The sequence below is a fragment of the Macaca fascicularis genome, chromosome 11 (genome assembly GCF_037993035.2).
Source record: "Macaca fascicularis isolate 582-1 chromosome 11, T2T-MFA8v1.1".
Lineage (NCBI taxonomy): Eukaryota > Metazoa > Chordata > Mammalia > Primates > Cercopithecidae > Macaca > Macaca fascicularis.
Window position 1 is genome coordinate 28,255,985 of NC_088385.1, and position 22,948 is coordinate 28,278,932.

Sequence of the window (22,948 nt, forward strand, 5' to 3'; positions counted from 1 at the left end):
CAAAACGGAGGTGAGGCTATTTACAGTCTTTGTTCATGGTTTGTGTGAATATTTATATATTTTTATGTGAAAAGATTAATGTTTGATTTTTGATACTTCTGTAATCCCTGACAGGGTGTTTACATAATATGTGCTCTAAAATTTCCTTTCCTAAAATTGTCAAAATTCTGAATTTGGAAATACATAATTCCCCAAGTATTTTGGTGAAGGCCTTATGGACTCATGATAACTCATATAATTTTCACAATAACATACATATTTCTCACTGAAATACTTCTACATATTTCTTATTGAAGGTCACATTAAAAAAATGTGAGGAACACTGTATTATCTCATTTAATTCTTAAAACAACTCAGACAGGTAGTATTTTTAGCCCCATTTTATAGATAGAGAAACTGAGGTTTAGAGACATTAATTCCCATTTCCGAGGTCACTCAATAAATGTTAACCCTTGTCCTTCTTTGTCACTCAACAAGTAAAATCTCAAATAAGTTTGACCTAACCATTCAGGTTGTTTAAATTCTGTACACACCATGGTGGTTGAACTCTGCTAGAAAACGCACACACAAAGATTGCTGCTACCAAAATCTTAGTGGTCTCCAACTACACCTGGGCCCTTGCTGATTGACAGCAAGTTGTCATCTTCATGAACCAAGTCAGCAACTTCTGCTATCCTTCAACAATGTTCAGATCCCTGCCCCATATCTCTATTCTCACTCTTGGAAAATTATCTCACTAAGAAAACATGACAATCAGAGAGACTAGTGCATTTCCCTGCTTCCTACTTAGAAACAGGCTCTCCTATAGCCGAGCCCACTTTTTCTCTGTAGCCCACCCCATTTCCGTGGAAGAGGCCCCCTCTCCCATCTGCAGTGAAGCCCTCTAATCACCAACTCCTCCTGATGCTTCAGCAACTCAGTCCCCTCATTGTCCTTCCTTTCTCCTTTAACACCAACTTATCCCTCTGGACTACCTATTTCCCCCAAATAGGTATATATCCTTGAGGGGCTACCACCTTAACAAAGAGAAAAGAGAAAAATCCTTCTCCAGCTTACAATTCCTACTGCCATCACAACCTAGCTTTTGGAAAAGGCTATGTCACTAATTAATCACCTCTTATTTACTTCACAACCACCTACCACTGCCAAAGACCCAGATGACCAGTGCCCTTCACAATCAGTAAATTGAGTGGCAACTGTTAGTCTATATCTTCATGTCTCCTCAGTATTGGCCTCTGCCAGACATGCCCTCTTTTTGGAAACTGTTGTCTTTGTTTCTTGAAGTCGACTGTTTTGCCTCTAAGAGTCTTGTTACTTTTCAGCCCCTTTTCCAGATTTCACCCAGGCCCTTCACGTATCTCCCAGATGTTGATCCCTGGGATTCTGTTCTTAGCCCTCTTTTATTTCCCCCATTTATCCTTATAGGTGATGTTATCCATGAACAGTGTTTACTAACCATTAATACACTCATGACTACTAAAACTAAATCTCTTGCCTAGACCTTCCTACTGAGCTTTAGATCCACAGAAACAACTGACCACAAGGTCCCAAAAGGTACCTCTGAACCCAACACGTTGGCCTGTTGTAAATTTACTCTCCCAACTAGAAAACTATTCCAGTGAATTACATCATTTACCCTGTTGGCCAAGCCTGAAACTTCCATTACTGTCCTAGTTTCTTATCCTTCATTCCTTATTCGTGACCGGGTTCTGCTGATTCTTCCTCTTTAGTGGCATCTGTTTACATCTTCTCTCCATCCCTGTGACTGCTGCCTTTATCACGTTCTCGTCATCTCCGTGAGACATTGGATCAACATCCTAACTATTGTCTTCAGGCTTACCCCCTTCTAAACATTCTCCACTTTGCTTCCAGAGCAATCTTTGTACAATCCAAACCTATTTCTGCTTCCCTCCTGGAAATCCTTCAATATCTTACCATTTCCTTCTATAGAAAACACAAACATCACAGCACTCAAACAAAGCCCTACCTTATCTGTCAGCTTCTTTAACCCCCTTTTCCTTACTTCCTACCTTATGCTTAAACTGCAACCATAAAGAATTCCTTGCAAGAGCATACTTCATGCTGCTGTAGGCTTCACTCACCATGCACATACATACTATTTCCTCTTCTTGTTTCCCATATCCTTATAAACACTTCAAATTTTCAGCCTTCTTATTTTTTTTCCTATCATAGGTACAAAATGGAATCTCATTGCATTTAAATTTGTTTTTCTCTGATTATAGTGCAGTTACACAAGCTGCTTATTGGCCACTCAGTTTCCTCCTTCAATGAATTACCTGTTCATATCATTTCATTCACTTTTCTGAATTTACATTTTTATAATTGATTTGTGGTATTCATAGCATAGTATTTAATTATATGCACATATTTTCTGCAAGAAGAGACTTTAAAAATGCTTCATCTGTAATGTTTCTTATGGTACAGTTTATATTTCTAAAATTTTTACTGTAATAAAATTTATCAATCTTTTTCTTTGTAGTTTCTGCTTTTTGTGTCCTATATAAGAAAACTTTCCCTGCTCTTATGTCATATTTTCTTTTAAATGTTTCAATAATTTGCTTTGAACAGCTTTATTTGTCTGTGTATATGTGTGTGAGAGTGTATTTCATATAAGGAGCTAATTTTCCTACTTGGGTTTATTAGATTGTCCATCATCTCCCTGCTGATTTGTAACGTCAGCTTAGTCAAACAGCAAGTTTCTGAATATTATAAGACTTCCTAGCTGTTCCGTTGATCTAGCTGTTCATCCTGTGTCTATGCCAAATGGGTTTAATTTGTATTGTTTTAGACGAAGTCTTGATTTTGTTTGGACAAGTCCCCTCTCATTTTCTTTTCCAATATTGTGTTAACTCTTTTTAGACTTTAACCCTTTGTGGTAAGCAAAATAGCTGCCCAAAGATGTCTATCTCTAATCTCTGGATCCTGTATGTATGTTATGTTAGATGGCAAAAAGAACTTTGCAGATATAACTAAAGCTATGGATGTTAACATAGGGAGATTAGCCTAGGTTATTTAGGTGGAATTAATCTAATCAATGAACCCTTAAAATTAGAGAATTTACTCCAGCTGGAAGCAGAAGAGAGCTGCAGTGGGAGGGAAGTCAGAGAGACTCCAAATACAAGAAGGATTTGATGCACCGTTGCTGGTTCTCATCTGCAAGGACTGGGGAGAAGCCTTTTGAAGCTAAGGGTGACTGCATGCTGACAGTTAGTAAGGAAATACTATCACTGCAAAGAATTGAATTTGGCCAACAACCTCAAAGAGCTTGGAAGCAGATTTATTTCAGTGTCCAGATAAGAGCCAGTTTGACATCTTTATTTTGACCTTGTAAAACTCTAAGAAATCAGCTGAGACAACCCAGACTTATGACCTAGGGAACTATGTGTTAATAAGTGGGTGCTATTCATGTTATTTTAAGTCACTAAGTTGGTGATAATTTATTATGGCAGCAATAGAACACTAATATATATTTCTTGTGATTTTAGAGTCAGTTTGTCAGAAATGTTGCCCAGTTGGCCTACAGTTTCAGTTCCAATGTCCTCATTGGATATTTAGTCTAGTGTCTCGTTATTCTATTTTTCTGTTGATAAACCAACTGCTAGCCAATATTTTGGTTATTTCTTTGAGGGCAAATGCCCTTTTTCTCTGGTTGACTTTAAGACTTTTTTTTTGCATCTTCTGTTTTAAAAAGTTTTTTTTAAATTTTTTTTTTTAAACAATGTATCTAGGTTTGTTTGCTGGCTTGTTTTCTGTCTTTTATCCTGTTGGACGTTGGTAGTACTTCTTGAATATTTGGCTTGATGTCTTTCATTAGTCTGGGAAAATTCTCTCCTGTATTTCCATCAATACCATTCTACCTCAATCTTTCTTCTCCTTCAGTGCCTTTAATTAGAAGTAGATTAAAACAAAATATTGCCTTATTTGTCTCTTATGCTTGTTTATAACCTTGCTATCTGTGATTCAGTCTAGATATTTACTTCTGAGAATATTCCAGTTCAGCAATTTTCTCTTCTGTTATATTAAGTGTAATTTTAAACCCACCTACTGAAATAATAATTTCCGTTATTGGATTTTTTTTTTTTTTTACTTCAAGAACTTGTTTATGATCCTTTTAGTTCCCAGGTTTATGTTAAATTTTTTATCTTGTCATTTAATTACTTGAATATTTTAGTCATTGCGAGTTTGAAATCCTGGTCAGATGACTACAATGTCTGGACCTTCTAGGCCTGTTTCTGGTGTCCATTTTTAATCTTGGTGTTTGGTCAACTCTTATCTTTTGTACATGTTTTTTTGTTTGTTTGTTTTTTGTTTAGTGCCTAGTATTACAGAGAAAAAACTGCAGAGATAATTTAAGGTTCTGTATAATATTTTTTCACTCAAGATTTACTTTTGCTTCTGGTAGGCATCTAAGTTGGGAACAAATCACTTTAAATTAAATGTGAAATAATTTGACACTGTACTGGTCTGTTTTGCATATAGCCTTACTCTTCGTCTTTCCTTGAATTTCCAACTGAAAGCCTCAAGTGACCCTCCATTGTTTTTTATAGGCCCTAAATGCCAAGTTTTATTCACCCAGTCCTATGAATCTTGAGAACAACTTCTAACTTCTCAGCCTCTTAGTTACAGCTGTCAAAATTGGCCACTGTTTTCAGGAGAAAAGTGGATCTAAATGTCAGGCTATCACTCTGGATTTTGTGTCTCAGAGGAGGAATTATGAAAATAATGGGTGTAACCTTCTATGAAATCTCTCGATATACACTATCAAATTCCCTTCAAAATACTGGTCTCACCTGCATTGTATGAGAATGCCTTTTGTATAGAGGCTCACTTTTGAACAATTTACGTCAAAATTTCTTCTTCTTTTTCTTTTGCATTATCATTATGGTTCTTGCCAAATTTTGGGTGTAACATTTTACTCTTTGACATCCCTAGAACACCATTATGTCATCCTCATCTTACTGTTACTAAATTCCCTGCAGGTTGCTTTTATTTTTTGAGAGAGCTTCCTTTTGTTTTTCAGACTTGCTTTTTCTGCCTGGGAAGATGAGCACTAATTTGACTTTTGTTTTTAAACAAGTAAGACCCTGGAATAGCTCAGCTATTCCTTTGTTATTATACATATAGCTGGATATTTACAGTTGCTTTTCAAAAATCCTTCATCATACAAGCAAAGTGCTTATTCATTAACCTTAAATTTTTATTTTATGCATATACATAGAATACATAGAATAAATGTTCTTGTCTGAAGGAAAAAACAACATTGTCCATATCAGAGCCCTTTATTTGCCTCCTTTTTGATATAAGATCAATGCATGGAAATTCCCAGAGGCAGGCTGTTAATCTGCTGTCACACAATCTTTAGTAGTTATCTTTTTCTCTTCCTTGCCAGCCTTCCCATTTACCTTTAGTAGGAAAGTGACTTGAGACCTCTACATATAATTTGTGATTGGCTGAGAGTGGAGAGTGATGTTGCAATCACCATCAGTAGCCTTTGCACAGTGTTTATTTATAAAGAGATTGGGGAGAAACATGGCTGGGTCACTTTTTAAACAAAATTACTTTCCATTATTTAAGCACTAATTTACCTATTTGTTGGGCTCTCCTTGATAGCTCCATGCTATTTGTCTGCTTTTAAGTTTCTGATATTCTGCAGTTTGCTAAAATTATCTTTGAAGTTCCAGTTCTTCCAACCTGTATATACCTAACATTTCCCATATAGGTGTTTTTAGTTGGGGGCATATGGGCTGATTAGGGGATACAGCATTTAAGAGTCCTTAAATTTTTAAAGGACAAACTTAGAAAGACTCAGGGAACTTAATTCAGTTCATTGGGACTATAAGAACCCTGATGCCTACAAGTTTTGATGGTAGATCCTTAATGTAATGGAGATGTAAATTTGCACATCACTACTACAAGGTTCTAAATCATCCAAGGGAAAAATAAATGGGGATTAGTCTGAATAAGAATCCTATGGGAAGATGAGGATATTTGCAGCCTCAAAATTGTTTTAAACCAGAACCGTTCGTGTGTTTATCACGATCTCAGTGAGGCCCATCTGAATTCAGAGCTTACTATCATTTTGACTATAGACATGTAGGATGCAGAATTTCTTGGGGGTTGAGATGGAGGATGAATGAGAAGTTAGCCTTCTTAATATACTTTGATCACACCTGAGACATTTAGAACTAAACTTGAAGCCAAGGTAAGGTCTTGGATATAGGGTCAGAGAGCATGTGTAACTAGTGAAAAATCCTAATAATGTCTCTACTTTGTTTCCTGTTTGCCTACAACTCCTTTTTTTCTTCTTCTGCTGGCAGATATTAAACAAATCCCTACAGATAGTGGGTGGTAGTAGGAAAGAAACAACAGCTTTGATTGAAAACAACCGAATTGAGAATCAGCTTCTGTTTCCAGCCTAGATGAAGCTACAAGAAATGACTTTGACCTTCCATCTGAAACAACTAAAAATCTGGAAAAATATATGAAACAGTATTTTTGAAGATATTTGATACTGGTCAACAAAGAATAGTGATACTTGAGAGACAGAAGAGAAAGGTAGTGAGACTTAAATTTTTCCCAGACTATTTCTCGAGAAAATTTCCAGGCTGCATCATGGAAGGTGCATCCTCTCTGACTTGAGGAGATGGAGCTGAGAGCCTGGAGAGACCAAGGAGGCTGGAGGTCACAAGTGGAGTATCAAACACGGGAAGCTGCAAAAAGAGCACTGGCGATTTTCACACGGTCCCCTTTGAGTATTTAGCAGAAGATTGATCAGCACATGTATTTGAGTAAATGCCCCAAGGCTGTAGAAAAAGACCATTTTGAAAAGATTAGAAGGAACAGTACTTGAAGCTCTCACAGTGTAAGGAAGTTCCCACCAGCCAGACTGAAAAACCTCACAATTAATGGGACCTTGCATAGAGTACTAAGGAGACTTTTGCCTCAGTAGTGGAGAATAATAACAAAGTGAAGATATTGCTTTGTTTCCACCTAACAAGCTATAAAAGCTAGTCCTTAAAGCCTTAAACTATTTCCAAGTAACTTAAGTGGATCCCAGAAAAAAACTCAAGAAATGAAAATTCATAGAAATACAAAAATATTCTAGTCCCCAAACAAGGTAAAATCCACAATTTCTGGCATACAATAAAAAATTACCAGGCATGCAAATAAATTGAAAAATACAACCCTTAACAAGGAGAAAAATCAATCAAAAATGATGCAGAACTGACACAGATGTTAGAAACAGTAGAAAAGGAAACATCCTTATAACTGTATTTGTACGTTGAAAATGTAGAGACATGACTGAGATTTAAAAATACACAGGATGGGATTAACATAATAGTAGTCATTGTAGGTGAAAAGATCAGTGAATAGGAAAACATAATGATAGATACTATCCAAAAAGAAACAATCAGAGGAAAAAGTACATAGAAAGATAAAAAATAACAGAGCATTAGTAAACTATGGTACAACTTCAAGTGGCCTAATATATGTGAAATTGGAGTCCCTTAAAAGGAGAGAGGAAGCAGGGGCAAAATATATTGAAGAAATAATGGTAAAAAATTTTCCACTTTGAATTTTAAAATTCAAAATCTATAAATATGCTAATCAAAAAAGTGTAACAACCCCAAGCATAGGAAATGTGAAGAAATTTACACCAGGCGCATCATAATCAAATCTCCCAAAAACAATGATAATGAGAACATCTTAAAAGCAGAATGAGGGGGAAAAAAGAGACATATTTGTGCAGAGGAGCAAATATAAGAATGACAGAAAATTTATTAGAAACAACTTAGACAAAATGTAGTAGAGCAAGATCTTGAAAATATTGAAGAAATGAGAAAAACTGGGACAAAGAGAAAACAAATAACAAGATGGTAGACTTAACCTAATCACAGTAATGATAACCTTAAATGTAAATAGTTTAAATGCCCCAATGAAAAGACATTTTTCAGATTGGTTAAAAGGGCAAGTCTCAACTATATGCTACCTACAAGACATGCACTCTAAATATAAAGACACAAATAGTTCAAAAGTTAAAGTATGGAAAAATATATACCATGCTAACACCAGTAAAAAGAAGGCTCCTGTGGCTATCTTAACATCAGACAAAATATATTTCAGAACAAATATTGCCAGGATAAAGAAAGTCATTTCATAATGATACAAGGATCAATTCATCAGAAGAATATAACATTCCTAAATGTTTCTCTTTCTACATCTAATAACAAAGCTTTAGAATACATGAAACAAAAGTGATTGAATTGCAAGGGAGAAATCAACAAATCCACAACTTTAGTAGATATTAATACCTCTCTCTCAGTAATTGATACAAGTAGTCAAAAAATCAGCAAAAACACAGTAGACAACACTATCAACCAACATGACATGGTTGACGTGAAACACTCTACTAGACAACAGCAGAACATATATTCTTTTCAAGTGCACCTAGAACATTTACCAGAATAATTAATATCCTGACTATAAAATAAGTCTCAGTAAATATAAAAGGATTCAAGTTATACAAAGTAAGTTCTTTGACCACAATGGAATTTAATTAGAAATCAATAACAAGAAGATACCTGGAAAACCACTGGAACTGAAAAATCTGTAAAACACTTTGAAACTAAATAACACACTTTTCAATTACCCAAGGATCAAAAAGAAAATGAAAATTAGAAAGTATTTTGAACTGAATGAAAATAAAAATACAACATATTAAAATTTGTGGGATGCCACTAAGCTGTACCTAGAGGAAAATTTGTAATACCAAATACCTGTAGTATCAGAAGAGAAGAAGGTGTCAAATCAATGACCTCAAATTTCACCTTAAAAAATTAGGGGAGAAAAAAAATCAAATAAAGCCCAAAGTAGAAGAAAGGGAATGTAGCCCAAAATGAAAATCAATTAAATAAAAAACAAAAAATAGGGGAAACAAATATAACCAAACACATATTCTTTGAGCTCAATAAAACTAAATCTCCAGTGATACTGATCAGGGAAAAGAGAAGACACAGATGACCATATGAGAAATGAGAAAGGTGATACCAATAAAGATTCTACAGTTATAAAGATTATCCTGTATAAAGACTATACAGGATAATAAGAGAATATTATAAATGACATTATGCAAAAGAAATTGACAACTTAGATAAAAATGGACAAATTCTTGAAAGACACAAACTACCCAAGCTTATTCAAGAAGAAATAATTAAAATAACCTAATATCTATTTTAAAACAATTTATAGTTTTAAAACTTTACCACAAAGAAATTCTAGGCCCAGACGGCTTCGCCAATAAGTTCTATAAGACATTTATGAAAAAAATTACTTCTACACAATCTCTTCTAGAAAAGGATAAAGAAGAAACTGTATCCCATCTCATTTCATAAAGAGTGGACATACCCTGATACCAAAAGAGACAAGGACATTACAGGAAAAGAAAACTACAGACCAATAATCTTTACAAACATTGAGGCAAAAATTTGAAACATTATTTTAACAAATGGAATTCAAACAGTATATTAAAACATAAACATGACCAAATGTTTATTGTAAAAGTGCAGGGGTGTTTAACATTAAAAAAGGAAAACTATATGATCATCTCACTAGATATGTAAAAAGTATTTGATACGATTCAACATCATGGAAAAAACCAACTTTTTGTTTGTTGATCTATTTTTTTTTAGTCTCAATTTCATTTATTTTTCTCTGATCTTTATTGTTTGTTTTCTTCTACTAATTTTCAGTTTGTTTTTTTCTTGCTTTCCTAGTTCCTTGAGATGCATTGTTAGATTGTTTACTTGAAGCTTTTCTACTTTTTCGATACAGGTATTTATTGCTATAAACTTCCCTTTTAGTACTGCTTTTTTTTGTATCCCAGAGATTTTGATACGTTGTGTTTCCATTTCCATTTGTTTCAAGACATTTTTAAGTTTTCTTCTCAATTTCCTCACTGATCCATCGGTTGCTCTGAAGCATGTTTCTTAATTTCCATGTGTTTGTGTATTTTCCTAGGTTCCTCTTATTGATTTCTAGTCACAAAAGTACTTGACATAATTACTTGAATGTGGTCACAAAAGTACATGACATAATTTTTACTTTTTTGATATTTGTTTTGTGGCTTAAGAGAGAGTCTATTCAGGAAAATGTTCCATGTGCTGATGAAAGAATGTATATTCTGAGGCAATTGGGTGAAATGTTCTGCACGTGTCAGGCCTAATTGGTCTAGTGTGCAATTTAACTCTGACGTTTCTTTGTGATTTGTCTGGTTCATCTGTCCATTACTGAAAATACGATGTTAAAGTGCCCTACTACTGTACTGCAGTCTATATCTCTGTTTAAATCTATTCATGTTTGCTTTATATACTTGGGAGCTTTGGTGTTGGGTGCACAGATATTTATAATTATTATACCTTCTTGCTGAATTGACCCCTTTATCATTATATAGTGACCTTATTTGTCTCTTTTTTTTTTTTTAAAAGCAAACCAGATAATTTTATTTATTTTTTTTTAATTTATTTATTTTTATTATACTTTAAGTTGTAGGGTACATGTGCATAACGTGCAGGTTTGTTACATATGTATACTTGTGCCATGTTGCTGTGCTGCACCCATCAACTCGTCATTTACATCAGGTATAACTCCCAATGCAATCCCTTCCCCCCTCCCCCCTCCCCATGATAGGCCCCAGTGTGTGATGTTCCCCTTCCTGAGTCCGAGTGATCTCATTGTTCAGTTCCCACCTATGAGTGAGAACATGCGGTGTTTGGTTTTCTGTTCTTGTGATAGTTTGCTAAGAATGATGGATTCCAGCTGCATCCAAGTCCCTACAAAGGACTCAAACTCATCCTTTTTTATGGCTGCATAGTATTCCATGGTGTATATGTGCCACATTTTCTTAATCCAATCTGTCACTGATGGACATTTGGGTTGATTCCAAGTCTTTGCTATTGTGAATAGTGCTGCAATAAACATACGTGTGCATGTGTCTTTATAGCAGCATAATTTATAATCCTTTGGGTATATACCCAGTAATGGGATGGCTGGGTCATATGGTACATCTAGTTCTAGATCCTTGAGGAATCGCCATACTGTTTTCCATAATGGTTGAACTAGTTTACAATCCCACCAACAGTGTAAAAGTGTTCCTATTTCTCCACATCCTCTCCAGCACCTGTTGTTTCCTGACTTTTTAATGATTGCCATTCTAACTGGTGTGAGATGGTATCTCATTGTGGTTTTGATTTGCATTTCTCTGATGGCCAGTGATGATGAGCATTTTTTCATGTGTCTGTTGGCTGTATGAATGTCTTCTTTTGAGAAATGTCTGTTCATATCCTTTGCCCACTTTTTGATGGGGTTGTTTGTTTTTTTCTTGTAAATTTGTTGGAGTTCTTTGTAGGTTCTGGATATTAGCCCTTTGTCAGATGAGTAGATTGCAAAAATTTTCTCCCATTCTGTAGGTTGCCTGTTCACTCTGATGGTAGTTTCTTTTGCTGTGCAGAAGCTCTTTAGTTTAATGAGATCCCATTTGTCAATTTTGGCTTTTGCTGCCGTTGCTTTTGGTGTTTTAGACATGAAATCTTTGCACATGCCTACGTCCTGAATGGTACTACCTAGGTTTTCCTCTAGGATTTTTATGGTATTAGGTCTAACATTTAAGTCTCTAATCCATCTTGAATTAATTTTCGTATAAGGAGTAAGGAAAGGATCCAGTTTCAGCTTTCTACTTATGGCTAGCCAATTTTCCCAGCACCATTTATTAAATAGGGAATCCTTTCCCCATTTCTTGTTTCTCTCAGGTTTGTCAAAGATCAGATGGCTGTAGATGTGTGGTATTATTTCTGAGGACTCTGTTCTGTTCCATTGGTCTATATCTCTGTTTCGGTACCAGTACCATGCTGTTTTGGTTACTGTAGCCTTGTAGTATAGTTTGAAGTCAGGTAGCGTGATGCCTCCAGCTTTGTTCTTTTGACTTAGGATTGTCTTGGAGATGCGGGCTCTTTTTTGGTTCCATATGAACGTTAAAGCAGTTTTTTCCAATTCTGTGAAGAAACTCATTGGTAGTTTGATGGGGATGGCATTGAATCTATAAATTACCTTGGGCAGTATGGCCATTTTCACGATATTGATTCTTCCTATCCATGAGCATGGTATGTTCTTCCATTTGTTTGTGTCCTCTTTTATTTCACTGAGCAGTGGTTTGTAGTTCTCCTTGAAGAGGTCCTTTACATCCCTTGTAAGTTGGATTCCTAGGTATTTTATTCTCTTTGAAGCAATTGTGAATGGAAGTTCATTCCTGATTTGGCTCTCTGTTTGTCTGTTACTGGTGTATAAGAATGCTTGTGATTTTTGCACATTAATTTTGTATCCTGAGACTTTGCTGAAGTTGCTTATCAGCTTAAGGAGATTTTGGGCTGAGACAATGGGGTTTTCTAAATATACAATCATGTCATCTGCAAACAGGGACAATTTGACTTCTTCTTTTCCTAACTGAATACCCTTGATTTCTTTCTCTTGCCTAATTGCCTTAGCCAGAACTTCCAACACTATGTTGAATAGGAGTGGTGAGAGAGGGCATCCCTGTCTTGTGCCAGTTTTCAAAGGGAATTTTTCCAGTTTTTGCCCATTCAGTATGATATTGGCTGTGGGTTTGTCATAAATAGCTCTTATTCTTTTGAGATACGTTCCATCAATTCCAAATTTATTGAGCGTTTTTAGCATGAAGGGCTGTTGAATTTTGTCAAAAGCCTTTTCTGCATCTATTGAGATAATCATGTGGTTCTTGTCTTTGGTTCTGTTTATATGCTGGATTATGTTTATTGATTTGCGAATGTTGAACCAGCCTTGCATCCCAGGGATGAAGCCCACTTGATCATGGTGGATAAGCTTTTTGATGTGTTGCTGAATCCGGTTTGCCAGTATTTTATTGAGGATTTTTGCATCGATGTTCATCAGGGATATTGGTCTAAAATTCTCTTTTTTTGTTGTGTCCTTGCCAGGCTTTGGTATCAGGATGATATTGGCCTCATAAAATGAGTTAGGGAGGATTCCCTCTTTTTCTATTGATTGGAATAGTTTCAGAAGGAATGGTACCAACTCCTCCTTGTACCTCTGGTAGAATTCAGCTGTGAATCCATCTGGTCCTGGACTTTTTTTGGTTGGTAGGCTATTAATTGTTGCCTCAATTTCAGAGCCTGCTATTGGTCTATTCAGGGATTCAACTTCTTCCTGGTTTAGTCTTGGAAGAGTGTAAGTGTCCAGGAAATTATCCATTTCTTCTAGATTTTCCAGTTTATTTGCGTAGAGGTGTTTATAGTATTCTCTGATGGTAGTTTGTATTTCTGTGGGGTCGGTGGTGATATCCCCTTTATCATTTTTAATTGCGTCGATTTGATTCTTCTCTCTTTTCTTCTTTATTAGTCTGGCTAGTGGTCTGTCAATTTTGTTGATCTTTTCAAAAAACCAACTCCTGGATTCATTGATTTTTTGGAGAGTTTTTTGTGTCTCTATCTCCTTCAGTTCTGCTCTGATCTTAGTTATTTCTTGTCTTCTGCTAGCTTTCGAATGTGTTTGCTCTTGCTTCTCTAGTTCTTTTAATTGTGATGTTAGAGTGTCAATTTTAGATCTTTCCTGCTTTCTCTTTTGGGCATTTAGTGCTATAAATTTCCCTCTACACACTGCTTTAAATGTGTCCCAGAGATTCTGGTATGTTGTATCTTTGTTCTCATTGGTTTCAAAGAACATCTTTATTTCTGCCTTCATTTCGTTTTGTACCCAGTAGTCATTCAGGAGCAGGTTGTTCAGTTTCCATGTAGTTGAGCGGTTTTGAGTGAGTTTCTTAGTCCTGAGTTCTAGTTTGATTGCACTGTGGTCTGAGAGACAGTTTGTTATAATTTCTGTTCTTGTACATTTGCTGAGGAGTGCTTTACTTCCAATTACGTGGTCGATTTTGGAGTAAGTACGATGTGGTGCTGAGAAGAATGTATATTCTGTTGATTTGGGGTGGAGAGTTCTATAGATGTCTATTAGGTCTGCTTGCTGCAGAGATGAGTTCAATTCCTGGATATCCTTGTTAACTTTCTGTCTCGTTGATCTGTCTAATGTTGACAGTGGAGTGTTGAAGTCTCCCATTATTATTGTATGAGAGTCTAAGTCTCTTTGTAAGTCTCTAAGGACTTGCTTTATGAATCTGGGTGCTCCTGTATTGGGTGCATATATATTTAGGATAGTTAGCTCTTCCTGTTGAATGGATCCCTTTACCATTATGTAATGGCCTTCTTTGTCTCTTTTGATCTTTGATGGTTTAAAGTCTGTTTTATCAGAGACTAGTATTGCAACCCCTGCTTTTTTTTGTTCTCCATTTGCTTGGTAAATCTTCCTCCATCCCTTTATTTTGAGCCTATGTATGTCTCTGCGTGTGAGATGGGTCTCCTGAATACAGCAGACTGATGGGTCTTGACTCTTTATCCAGTTTGCCAGTCTGTGTCTTTTAATTGGAGCATTTAGTCCATTTACATTTAAGGTTAAGATTGTTATGTGTGAACTTGATCCTGCCATTATGATATTAACTGGTTATTTTGCTCGTTAGTTGATGCAGTTTCTTCCTTGCCTCGATGGTCTTTACATTTTGGCATGTTTTTGCAATGGCTGGTACCGGTTGTTCCTTTCCATGTTTAGTGCTTCCTTCAGGGTCTCTTGTAAGGCAGGCCTAGTGGTGACAAAATCTCTAAGCATTTGCTTATCTGTAAAGGATTTTATTTCTCCTTCACTTATGAAACTTAGTTTGGCTGGATATGAAATTCTGGGTTTAAAATTCTTTTCTTTAAGAATGTTGAATATTGGCCCCCACTCTCTTCTGGCTTGGAGAGTTTCTGCTGAGAGATCTGCTGTTAGTCTGATGGGCTTCCCTTTGTGGGTAACCCGACCTTTTTCTCTGGCTGCCCTTAAGATTTTTTCCTTCATTTCAACTTTGGTGAATCTGGCGATTATGTGTCTTGGAGTTGCTCTTCTCGAGGAGTATCTTTGTGGCGTTCTCTGTATTTCCTGGATTTGAATGTTGGCCTGCCCTACTAGGTTGGGGAAGTTCTCCTGGATGATATCCTGAAGAGTGTTTTCCAACTTGGTTCCATTTTCCCCCTCACTTTCAGGCACCCCAATCAGACGTAGATTTGGTCTTTTTACATAATCCCATACTTCTTGCAGGCTTTGTTCATTTCTTTTTCTTCTTTTTTCTTTTGGTTTCTCTTGTCGCTTCATTTCATTCATTTGATCCTCAATCGCTGATACTCTTTCTTCCAGTTGATCGAGTCGGTTACTGAAGCTTGTGCATTTGTCACGTATTTCTCGTGTCATGGTTTTCATCTCTTTCATTTCGTTTAGGACCTTCTCTGCATTAATTACTCTAGCCATCAATTCTTCCACTTTTTTTTCAAGATTTTTAGTTTCTTTGCGCTGGCTACGTAATTCCTCCTTTAGCTCTGAGAAATTTGATGGACTGAAGCCTTCTTCTCTCATCTCGTCAAAGTCATTCTCCGTCCAGCTTTGATCCATTGCTGGCGATGAGCTGCGCTCCTTTGCCGGGGGAGATGCACTCTTATTTTTTGAATTTCCAGCTTTTCTCCCCTGCTTTTTCCCCATCTTTGTGGTTTTATCTGCCTCTCGTCTTTGATGATGGTGATGTACTGATGGGGTTTTGGTGTAGGTGTCCTTCCTGTTTGATAGTTTTCCTTCTAACAGTCAGGACTCTCAGCTGTAGGTCTGTTGGAGATTGCTTGAGGTCCACTCCAGACCCTGTTTGCCTGGGTATCAGCAGCAGAGGCTGCAGAAGATAGAATGTTTCTGAACAGCGAGTGTACCTGTCTGATTCTTGCTTTGGAAGCTTCTTCTCAGGGGTGTACTCCTCCCTGTGAGGTGTGGGGTGTCAGACTGCCCCTAGTGGGGGATGTCTCCCAGTTAGGCTACTCAGGGGTCAGGGACCCACTTGAGCAGGGAGTCTGTCCCTTCTCAGATCTCAACCTCCGTGTTGGGAGATCCACTGCTCTCTTCAAAGCTGTCAGACAGAATCGTTTGCGTCTGCAGAGGTGTCTGCCTCGTTTGTTTAGTTTACTGTGCCCTGTCCCCAGAGGCGGAGTCTACAGAGACAGGCAGGTTTCCTTGAGCTGCTGTGAGCTCCACCCAGTTCGAGCTTCCCAGCGGCTTTGTTTACCTACTTAAGCCTCAGCAATGGCGGGCGCCCCTCCCCCAGCCTCGCTGCTGCCTTGCCGGTAGATCACAGACTGCTGCGCTAGCAATGAGGGAGGCTCCCTGGGTGTGGGACCCTCCCGGCCAGGTGTGGGATATGATCTCCTGGTGTGCCTGTTTCTTAAAGCGCAGTATTGGGGTGGGAGTTACCCGATTTTCCAGGTGTTGTGTCTCAGTTCCCCTGGCTAGGAAAAGGGACTCCCTTCCCCCTTGCGCTTCCCAGGTGAGGCAATGCCTCGCCCTGCTTCAGCTCTCGCTGGTCGGGCTGCAGCAGCTGACCAGCACCGATCGTCCGGCACTCCCCAGTGAGATGAACCCAGTACCTCAGTTGAAAATGCAGAAATCACCGGTCTTCTGTGTTGCTCGCGCTGGGAGTTGGAGACTGGAGCTGCTCCTATTCGGCCATCTTGCTCCGCCCATTTGTCTCTTTTTATAGTCATTGATTTGTAGTCTATTTTATCTGATATGAGTATAGCTACGCCTACTCTTTTTTTTTTGTTTCCAGTTGAATGGAATATGTTTTTCCATCCCTTCACTTTCAGTCTGTGTGCTTTGTAGGTGAAGTGGGCTTCTTGTAGGCAGCATACAGCTGGATTTTGTTTCCTTATCCCTAAGCCACTCTATGCCTTTTAATTTGAGAATCGAGTCCATTTACATTCAGTATTATTATTGATAAGAAGAACTTATTTCTTGTTTTGGGGTTGTTTTATAACTCGTCTCTTCCTTTTGTCCTTTATTACTATATTCTTTTGTGGTTAAGTAATTTTCTTTGGTAGTATATTTTAATTCATTGCTTTTTATTTTTTGTGAATCTATTATAGGTTTTTGCATTGTGGTTACACGAGGTTTACAAAAAACATCTTACAGCTACGACAAGTTAAAGAGATGAACACTTAAAGCACGAAGGAAAGAATAGAAAGAAAGAATAGAAACAAAAAATCTCTAGATTAGAATGCCATCCTTCTATATTTTGACTGTTACTTTTCTCCATTTACATATTTTTATACTGCCTATCTTTTAGCAGATTGCTATAGCTATTACTGTTTTTGATAGATTTGTCTTTTAGGATTCACACTAGAGTAATGAGTGGATTGTATACCACAATTACAATTCTGGGTTTTTCCATGTGCTTAATTTTACCAGAGATTTTATACTTTCAAGTGTTTTCTTTTTGAACATTAGTGTTTTTTTCTTTCAGATTGAAGAACTCTCGTTAGCATTTCTTATAAGCTAGGCCTGGTGGTGGTGAATTCTCTTAGCTTTTGTTTGGGAAAGATTTTATCTCTTCATATTTGAAATATGGCTTGGTTGGATACACTATTCTTGGATAGCACGGTTTTAACACATTAAAAACATTGTCTCATTCCCTCCTGACCTACCTGGTTTCCACTGAGAAGTCTGTTGCTAGACATATTCTTTTCTCTTGCAGCTTTTAGGCTCTTCTCTTTGTCCTTGACCTCTGGAGAGCTTAATTATTATATGAGTGTTTTTCACTTCTCTGTGGCCTCAGGAATTCTCTCATCCTCATATTTGAGTTCTGAGGTACTGCTGATGATAATGATAATCTTGGCACTGTATATTTGTTTTTGTTTTCTGGGGTGGCTGGATAGGGACTGAAAACAGCTTGCTTCTACACCACCATTTTTAATAGGATTGCATTTTAACAGAAGCTTTAAACATTTTATTTTGTCCTAAACTGCCCATAATTTTAACATAGTAGGTACTGAATGAAGGATCTGATGAGGTGTTTTTAGATAGTAGAGCAAATGCTTAGGTATTCTCCACTGTTAAATTGTAATAGGGCATGGGTGATTGATTTTAGGAAACATGGCATAAAGGGAGAGAAAATTTCCTTCATATCTGACCCTCAACTCTGATTTCTTTTAGCCATCTAATGACTTCTATCAACATATGCTTATTACTAGCATTTCAAATTCATATTGTTCACGTAATAAATAAGGCAGTGTTATATTAATATAAATGAATAGATCATAACTCTTTTATTTTAGTCCTAATATCAACTTTCTTCTTGATCAATTTCTTTTTGCATAGATATTAACAGTCATAAAAATGGATCAATGAAGTAAAAATTTATCTTTCTCCTTCTGTCTTGAACTCAAGAGCTACTAGAAGAAAATATATATATTAGATCCATCTAAATAATTTGACAACAATAAAAAAGTGTCTTGAATAATTGAGTTGACCCTATTAGTAAAGATTACTTAGCAGTGTTTACTCTGGCATCTTTGAAGAATTCACATTTTTTGTTTGGTTCTTTAGACCATTTTATCAATTTATTTTAATTGCTCAGAAGATGAAACAGTTACATTTCAATGAACTGAGTATTGTTTAGATAAAATAATGCATATAACTACAGATTAGAACTTTATTTTCTGCTGACTTATTGGTCCTACCCTGACAGAAGAAATTAAGTAGTTCAAATAAAATACGTACCTGGCGGTAAATTGGCCAACTTCTTCAAGAATCATAGAAAAGTATTTTAAAGTTTTCTGAGTGTGCTTTGAGTGTGCTATAAGTTTCTTTGAATCACCAAACAGAGAAAGGAAATAATCTTCTCCATCCCCAATCATGGGTGATTCATCCTGTTTCTTTGGAACCAAGAAGGGGCCGGCATCTTTCAAATAAACCAAAGAAATAAGTAACCAGGAGAGAAGTAAATAAAATGACATTAAAAGGACCCAAAGCCATTATCTTTATTCTCTGCTTCTACAAAATTATATTTTTACATTTTAATATCACTATCACAGTTAATAAGAATAGTTAGAAGCCTTAAACAAAAATCCATAAAATAATCAGTAAGTGGATATTTATAGTGACATCTTCAATTCCTAGAGATTATTTCAGTTATCTTAAACAATAAATTATATCATTAGTATAATGACTATTTAACTGATTATTTAGTTGTACTAGAAGCATCATCAATTTTTAAAATAGGAAAAACATTTGATTCTGTCAAATTTAGATATGTTACATATAAATATAGCCTTATTCTACTTCATGTATGCTAAAATTTCCAAATGGCCACCCATAAATTAAAACCTCATGTGAATCCTTTCCTACAATGGTTAGTACTTTTGTCAGGTAAAGACATAAACTTCCTCTATTTAATTAAAATACTTTATTAGAAAGATAAAGTAATGCTTAATCAGATTCTAGTGTCCTATTAGAAGTTTGCTCTTTTAAATCCTCACTACTTTGATTCAAATACAAAATAGGTTTCATAATTTTAAACATAAAGAGCCATTCTGGACAAATCTAATAATACATCCGCAAAGAGAGTTACACTACAAATATGCATCGTGATGAAGTGGAAAGAACAATGAGTCTTGCATTTAGACAGACTTGTAATTATATTTTAGTTCTGCCATTTACTAAGCCAAGTGATGTAAATTTTCCATGTTTCCATTTTCCTGAACATAAAATAAAGATATCACTCCATTGTGTAAGGAGATAAGAGAGCTGGAGATCATGTAGGTGTCTAGCATAATATTTAATATTTATCTGCTAATAAATGATAGCTATTATTACAGTACAGAGTTTTGGTTAATGTGACTCTCGGTCCAAAATCCTCAAAGGATTAAGACAATCTAGAGTTTGAATGTTACATCTTTAGCAAAACCAAAACAAGGTGAAAGATATAAAGGAATGAAATCATCGTTCTTAAAGAAGATTCCTCAAAGTATTTTGTTGAGAAAAAAAGAAACATTTGGAATTACATTAATTCATTCTCAGTTGGGTACTTCCTTAATCCTTAAATTCCTTTGGGAAAGGATAATATACAGCATCTTTCTTAACAGGTCATCTCGAGAAATAAAGGCCTTGCTATTTCAAGAGAAAAGAAGACACATTAACTTTGGTCCCAGTTGTTATTTTGTCTAGAACAAAAGATGGCAATGAACCAAGTGCAACAAATCTCAGTGAACCTAGACATCTATCTAGAGAAGTGGAATCTACAGTAATGGAAGGAGAAGACTACATCCCAATTCAGCTCCCATACTGTAAGGGGAAGCCACTGTATTTCATTTTTTTGCCCCATTGCAAAGAGCCAAGGTTTAACCCAAATATAGAACATATGCCATGATGATATAATGATGAATGACAGAAAATCTTTTCTTCCCAGATCTAAAATTTGTATTTACATTTTCAGTATGTGGGTTTTGGTCATCCTAAAGGTCAGTGTAAACTTAGGAGGTTTCTTGGGAAATTTTATACTTGTCATACAAAAAATGAAACATAGGGAATATGACCATAATGGCAGGAGAAAAAAACCCTATATAAACCACATCAAAGATTTTTTTAAAATATCAGAAACAAAATGAAATATAGATGAGGGGCAGCCAGACTGTAAATGAGTACAGAATGGTAGAGGATAATGGAGGCATCAGATAGTCACTGGACTATTTGTGCTACCAGTTTTGAAACTTGTTAGTTGATTGGCAATTGAAACACAAACTCCAAATCTGGTCTATTTTAAAAGAAGGTGATTGCAGGTATGTTCAGATGAACAACTAATGTTTATTGAGTATTTATTATGTGCTAGGTAATTTTCATAAAATTTAATCCTTAGGATAGCCCTGTGACATTTCTATTTTAATCTCCGTTTTGCAGTGGTGGAAAATGAGATGCTGAGATGTTAAGTACTCTACCTGATGCCTAACATTGTAGAAAAACAGTAGGTCCTGTGTTTTAAAGGATGATAGTGTTTTCAGTAAACCACAAAAACATACCCTCAAAGTTCCCTAATCATGGTGAGAAACAAACACCCTAGAGCATGGATATTGCTGAGCACATTGTTGATAACAGTCAAAACTTTACTTTTTCTGATCATAGTACTGTTTTCATTTTCCTCTCCTTCAAGTTCTCCTTATTGTTTTACCACTTTCTCTCCATTATTTTATACCTACTTTATGTTACAGCTTTGTCTCATCTATCTGTCTATTCCTTACTTAAGCCATACATCTCCTAAAGGCACAAAGTACACAAGATATGGCTTAATCCTTCTGACAGTGTTCAGAGAAAGGGCAGTTAATGCTATACATTGGAATTTTTAATCTCTAGCAATTCTAATGTATGTTAGCAGTCAACTCATGAACCATCATGATAACTCAAGATATCTTAATTATAAGGATGATATATTTGGCACATGCATGTATGTGGCCTGAATTTAACACCCCAGTTCTAGGATCAGTGATGACCATAGTTAAGTTACTTTTCATAAGATGCTAAGAAGTTAGCATTTTGGGGGACTAATAATAAAACATCATTCTGGCTGAGATTCATATATGCAATGTATTGAAATATGTGCTTTAAAAGTACTCTAAAAATATGGGGTTCATATTTTGCTTACCCAAACTGTTTTCCATTCGGGAACAGCTACCTGCAGTAGCTTTAGAAGTCAATTGTCCAGTTGTTGATATAGTTACTCCACTAATCTGAGGACTAGACAGATGGTAACCAAGAGGCATTCCACTGGATAATGAAGATGACAATGGCAGTGTTGTGGCAACTGAACCCACCATCTTTGGGGAAAAATGTACTAAAGAATATACTGGGGGAGTTCCAAGTTTGTCTTCTCTTCTGTGTACAAAAAATATAATAAACAAAACAAATAAATAAGAAAGTAAAACTGGCTGTTAATAAAAGAAGCACGGGCTATCATTATTACCCAGAATTCTGCTTTTCAAAGGTAATATGCATCCAACACAAGCATAATAACATCTTGTATTTCTAGTTCTAACAATCTAAATAAAACACTTTATTATCAATTTATTATATGCTTTAAAATATTTGAAAATTAACAAATTTCTATTGTAGATGGTTCTGAAAATGTGTAAGTAGAAAAAAGATAATACTAATCATTACAATACCACCAACAAGACATTTTACCATCTCCTTCCAGGCTTTTAAATGTAGTTTTTTACTCTAAGTTGAGACTTTATAAGCCATTTATACCTCCACTTTGATCATTTATCATATTTCCCATTTCCATTACCATAAAATCATGATTATAATTCTGGTTTAATATATCATTGTTTCCTTTATGCTTTTCCTTTAATTCCTGTTGCTGCTTAACTACCTTTTCTATATTAAGATTGTTTAGTGAATGTCTGCCTTCAAATAAACTGTACATGTTTGTGTGTGTGTATGTGTATTGGAGGGAATGACATAAAAGAGAGAGAAAAAAGATCATTTTCACGTACTATTTTTAGTACGTACTAAGTGAATCTTACCATGAACAAAGATTTCCTTTTTTATAACTATAAAAGCATTTGTTAACTAGTGCACAATCATTTGAACAAGGTTCATAAGCTTCAGTACAATTATTTTACAGTTCTGTAAAATAGTTCTAGAAAGAAACTATTTCTGTAAATTGCCTTAACATATTAAATGGGAACTTTGGAATCTCAGCTAGGTCTTATACTGTGGAGATCTGTCCAGGTGGATTTTTATACTTCTCAAGGACTAGAACCTTATAAAACAGTAGTTGTGGAACTAGTTGCATGCTACAGTCCTTTATTTCTAGAAAATTTGTGAGATGTATTCTAATTCTAACTGGTTCATAAGGTATTAAAACAAAAGCGGTCAAGCATGCCATCATTCCTCCTCTATAACTCAGCTCTAACTCTGCTTTTGTCGCATCTATGCAGGCTCACTGTTCTTG

General features: G+C 36.0%; 1 protein-coding gene across 2 annotated transcripts in view; it reads right to left on the bottom strand.

Moving 5' to 3' along the window:
* LMNTD1 (lamin tail domain containing 1) overlaps positions 1-22,948 on the bottom strand; it is a 143,132-nt gene that overhangs the window by 36,847 nt on the left and 83,337 nt on the right. For both annotated transcript variants that reach the window (XM_065523919.2, XM_074006443.1), the window contains 2 exons: positions 21,635-21,864; positions 18,721-18,901 (listed from right to left, as the gene is read on the bottom strand). In XM_065523919.2, coding sequence (XP_065379991.1) covers positions 18,721-18,901; positions 21,635-21,806 — 353 coding nt within the window. In that variant the 5' untranslated portion in view covers positions 21,807-21,864. Of the gene's footprint in view, positions 1-18,720; positions 18,902-21,634; positions 21,865-22,948 lie in introns of those variants that run through there.